At 46.8% G+C, this 4,871-nt stretch overlaps 1 protein-coding gene across 1 annotated transcript; it reads right to left on the reverse strand.

Moving 5' to 3' along the window:
* Nucleotides 1-415: 415 nt before the first annotated feature.
* On the reverse strand, nucleotides 416-2,482 carry LOC109484434 (delta-type opioid receptor-like). The gene has a single exon (XM_019787683.1). The coding sequence runs from the start codon at nucleotides 2,465-2,467 to the stop codon at nucleotides 1,259-1,261; it is 1,209 nt and encodes a 402-aa protein (XP_019643242.1). The 5' UTR covers nucleotides 2,468-2,482; the 3' UTR covers nucleotides 416-1,258.
* Nucleotides 2,483-4,871: the final 2,389 nt, after the last annotated feature.

The following is a 4,871-nucleotide window of genomic DNA, read 5'->3' on the forward strand; positions in this document are numbered from 1 at the left end:
GCCATTTGCTCAACCCTCATGACCACGTAGATTTCATAATGAAAAGAACTTTTTTTTGTCAAAACTACTTTTTTTATTTCGCACGCGCGCATCAGTTTTGGGGTCGTCCCGGAGGGATGTCATCCATATAATCAAATCAACATGGCCTAAGGCGTCCATTAGAATGAAGAATTCCTTGTCAAAGTTTCTGGGATAAAACTTTTCCAAGGTCCTCTTCTGGGTTATATCTACAATTTTTACTTTTTCCAGGCCAACATAACCAGACATACGTACAATGTGTTGTTAGAATACATTGTTGATGTATAACTGTTTCCTTTCTTTTAACCATTTGAAACAAGTTAAAACAGACTTCAAAGAAATTCATACATTATGAAACATTCTTACTTTTTTTTATTCCCGCATTTTAGGCAAAGTACAGTCTGAAATACGCTCTACAACAAGGTAGAAAATATACTCCTATTCCAAGGTTCCGTGCCTGTCCAGTCTCATCACGGATCAAAGACAAAAAAGAGGAACCAAAATTTGTATCTGGACCAGTTTTTCCTAGGGCCAAATAGCGTTCACGAAAGAACTTTATCCAAAAAAGTTCCCGAAAATGGAGCGACGTACATCACAAATCACCGCATGACTATCGTACCTCGTTTAGACTTTTAGGATAACTTTAAATCTGTCCTCCAATTTCGTTTGTGACCTTACGGCTTACAACTCCACAGTCCTTTCCTTTTGGGTGTTGCTACGGTGTACTGTCCTAAGTGGTGGATACTGACCTAATAATAGTCGCTAAAAGCTCCGTCATTCTGTAGACTTAAGTGTACCGACTTCACAGGAAAACAACATTTAAAGCAGCAGTTTCATTTTTACTTCAAGCACGCACCTGCATGTACACTTTGCGTCTTACTGACAACATTGCCACATTGAACATGGAAAAAGTATCCGACCGTTTCTATTGGTCTTAATATATCTCTGTTCTATAAATAAATTCTACATATTATAGCTTGACATTTCATGTTCCATTCGACACTGGCACAGTGTTAATTCTAACACGAATTTCTGCTGATGTCTTGGACATCTTTTCTCAAGAACACGACTATCATCTGGTTCACTTATTATAAGTTACTGAAGCTGCAGCTCAGATCTGATGATAAAGCAGACAATCAAGTTCCTAGGCTGTCCGAACGGCCTTAGATATGTTTAGTCTTTTAGTCTTTTTACATATTTGTCTGTATCATCGGACATTTATAAGTTCTCTGATGAGTTTTCAGAAAGACTTATGCCGCTTGACCGGGTTTAACGCTCTGTATTCCTTACCGTCCCGTTCTGAGCTGAACTTGACCGAGTCGTTTCTCCTGTTCCAGTTCGCCCGCGCGTACCAGGTTTTCGCTCTCTTGTGAGACCTGGCGACCACGGCTTCCGTCGTTATCGTCAGGGGGTCGGGGTTCTCGCACGGGCAGCAGCTCAGCAGAGCTTTCCGCGTGTAGAGGCGGAACTTCTCCCCGAGCAGCGCGTACAGGAACGGGTTGACGGTCGAGTTTGCCGACGACAGCGCCGCGACCAAGTAGTTGACGGCTTCGGGGTACGTCTCGATTTTCGGGCTGAAGAAGATGACGAGGTTGTAGACGTGGAAGGGGAGCCAGGACAGGATGAAGATGAAGACGACGACGGCGACCATCCTCGTCACCCGGTTCCGGGACTGGATCGTCTCCGGCCCGATGTGGAGCAACACGCCCTCCTCTCGTAGCTTCTTGAAGAGGAGAGCGTACAACGGCGTGATGATCAGCAACGGTACGGCGAACCATGCCAGGAAGCGCCACATAGAGATCAGCAGGTTGTACTGCCAGAAGTCCATTTTACCAGGAGCCTCAGGCTGGCAGGTTGTCAGGATGACGCCGCCGATGTCCTTTGAAACTGTAGTAGTGAAGACGGCAAACGGCAGGCTCATGAGGACGGCGGCGAACCAAATCGCCACGCTGATGAGCCAGGTCTTCTTCAGGGACTGCCGCTGAACGTGCCCGATCGGGTCCGCCACCGCGCGGTACCTCTCGATGCTCATGGCCGTCAGGAACAAGATGCTGGAGTTCACGCTGATGTTGCAGACCGCCACGACCACGTTACACATCGGTCTGCCGTAGATCCATCCGCGAACGAACAAGTTAGCGGTGTCCCAGAACGGGAGGAACAGGCTGCAATAGATGAAGTCTGCGATCGCCAAGTTTAAGACGAAAACGTTCGGGACTGTCTTCATCTTGCGGTTCCTGGCGATGGTGTACACGACCACCAAGTTCGCCACGGTGCCTATCGCCGCTAGGACCAGTTCGAAGCAGGAGAAGATGATCTGACTGTTCTTGATGAAGGGCAGCTGTAAGGTGGCGTTGGTCATGTTGGATTCCGGGGCGGAAGTGACGTTATCACTGAAGATGTCGACAAACGCCTCCGTCGCACCTTTAGCTGCGCTTCTGGTGGACATCATGGTCAGATGTTTCTGTAGTTCAACATAAGAAGAGGAAATACAGTCGCAACGTTAATGTAGTACAACCCAATAGTATACAAATAGGCATGAATATGCTAATAAATCATCAGGTATCATTGTAAAATCTTCAGACGAAGGTTTGCCAATTATGTGCAAGGTTAGAAGGACATCTTCGGAACAAGTGAACATTTTGCAGCTTGGTATGCGGATCTAACTGTGTTCAATCATACGTGGATGACACAACACTGATGTTGCCTGGTGTGCAGTCCTAGAAGGAAGTAAGGTAGACAGGATGGGGAGTAGAGCTCTGTTGAAACAGACAGTGATGCATTTCTCTCGACTTTTCGCAGCAGGATTCGGCGGTCGCGTCCATGCTAGCCAATATGGAGCGTCACTAGGATTGCCGCACTTTTAGATGCTGCAGGTCCCAAGACAATGAAGACCCTTAGAGACTGTCAGGGTCATTCGTCATGGTGCCTCCACAGTCTACTCAATATTCTACGTGCACCACCGGCATCCATCTCAGAGATAACGTCCTGAAAGCGCGGGCTATCTGAGCCACACAAGTCCGAATGTTGAGTAATCCATCGGCACATTATGGATGATCAGCGCACGTGTTGATATGTAATCACAAAGACATCAATCCCCGCTTGAATTGAAAACTAAAGGAATAACCTTGAAACTAAGAAGAAATATTCGATTATTCAGCGCCGGCCTGCTTGTGTCCCGGATTGCGTGGCTTACTGTGTTGGACACAGATCCGCAGTTGATGAAGATAGAGTTGCCGGGAAATAGAAAGGTCTAGAATCGCCCTAATCCAGGTTTGATGAACGGGTAACGCCAGTGTTTCTTTGATCCTACTGCATGTGCGGACATTCGCCGTCTTGTTGTAATCTCCGAGCAGATCTTGGAGACGGACAGTTGTGCCGTTTTCTGGCGGCCCCGTCTTTCTGACGCAGTCCGCGAAGTGATAGAACAAACAGGGCAATGGGGCAGTCAGAAAACGTTATAATTTTCCCCCACCATCATGATCTGTAGATTGCTCTTGTTGTAATGACTTGACGTACACCCGGTCGGACAGTCTGAGGGTTCCAAATTCTTCCCTCCAATTGAACTGACAAACTGTGATCTCCACCCAGGTTAGATGAGAAACAGTACAGATTTAACGTTTTATGTTAAGCGCTCAACATTCTTCACCTTAGTCGCATCAAGGCCAGCTGCACACCTCCACAGTTTCTGTCGATATTTTCAACCCCCCTCGTTTGTAACTGTCATCTAAGGTATCCCCGGCAATCATCAAAAACCCTCGCCGAACGCCAACGTGTCCCAGAATACAGGCAAGTCCAGAAAACGTCCCACTGTCTGAGGAAGTATCAACTTGCAGATGAATCATCAAACAGTGATGGGAATACATGTACGAGTACCAAACGTAACATCAAAGGTTTGGGGGCAATAATAACTGTAAATTTTGAAACATGTCGGATCTACGGACGATAAACAAGTGGCACTCTCCCGGTCGTAGCCCCTAGCCGTAACCCAATGTCCTGGTGGAAGCACAGTGGAATGAGTTCAGGAAGACATAACACTCCCGTGCCGACTATGGTGGCGTGCCGGGAGAGTGATAAGAGGAAAGTCCCTTGATTAGGACCAGAATCCATTGAGACCAGATATGGTTACCCGATAGGTGGACCCTTGGGGAAGTCTTACCGGCACAGCTCGTCAGAGTACTAGAAAGGCTGTGGGCTCTGCTGCATGGGTTAATGAGTCCTTGAAACTGTAGATCGTGCAGATTTATAACCATTAGATTTCTTTCAGAACCGGGGTTGCCTAAGGTCGTGAATGGTCTCTATGGCTCGCCGGCTGCACCAGATGCAATATTACAGCTGAATATTAACACCTGTTGAGCGCCTGGGGATGGGCGAACCAACGCGCAGGACATTTTTCATCATACAGGCAGATACCCAGGTGAATGTAATCTACAGTCAGCGACCTCAAAGTAGGCTACAGTTGTAGCCAATCGCATTGGACTGGTGCTGAAGACAACGCCACCATCCTTTAATCGTCGTAATGCAAGTAATTTCTCAGACTTAGAATGAAAATCGACAGGTTAATCCAGGCGCACTCTGTCTCCTCAGGGGCTGTTATTCTTCAGTTACTCCTACGCTATCTGCCGCCGCCAGCCTCTGCATTCACCATAACAAAGCTCCGCACGATCTGAGGATTGCCTGTAACTTTGCCTCACGGCAGAGTCAGAAATTGAAAGGTTCTTATTCGTGATGTTTAACGTTACAGTGATATTGATATCGCCACATGTCAAAAATTTTGCCTTACGATTAAAAACAGTATCGCCTTTGATGCATTAAGTTGGACATACTAGTATTTGTCTACTTCAATATCATTTAAA

This window comes from Branchiostoma belcheri, unplaced genomic scaffold (genome assembly GCF_001625305.1).
Source record: "Branchiostoma belcheri isolate BF01 breed outbred unplaced genomic scaffold, Haploidv18h27 scaffold7, whole genome shotgun sequence".
Lineage (NCBI taxonomy): Eukaryota > Metazoa > Chordata > Leptocardii > Amphioxiformes > Branchiostomatidae > Branchiostoma > Branchiostoma belcheri.

Coding starts and splice junctions, on each gene's coding strand:
- LOC109484434 (XM_019787683.1), bottom strand. CDS start 2,467: ATGATGTCCACCAGAAGCGCAGCTAAAGGTGCGACGGAGGCGTTTGTC.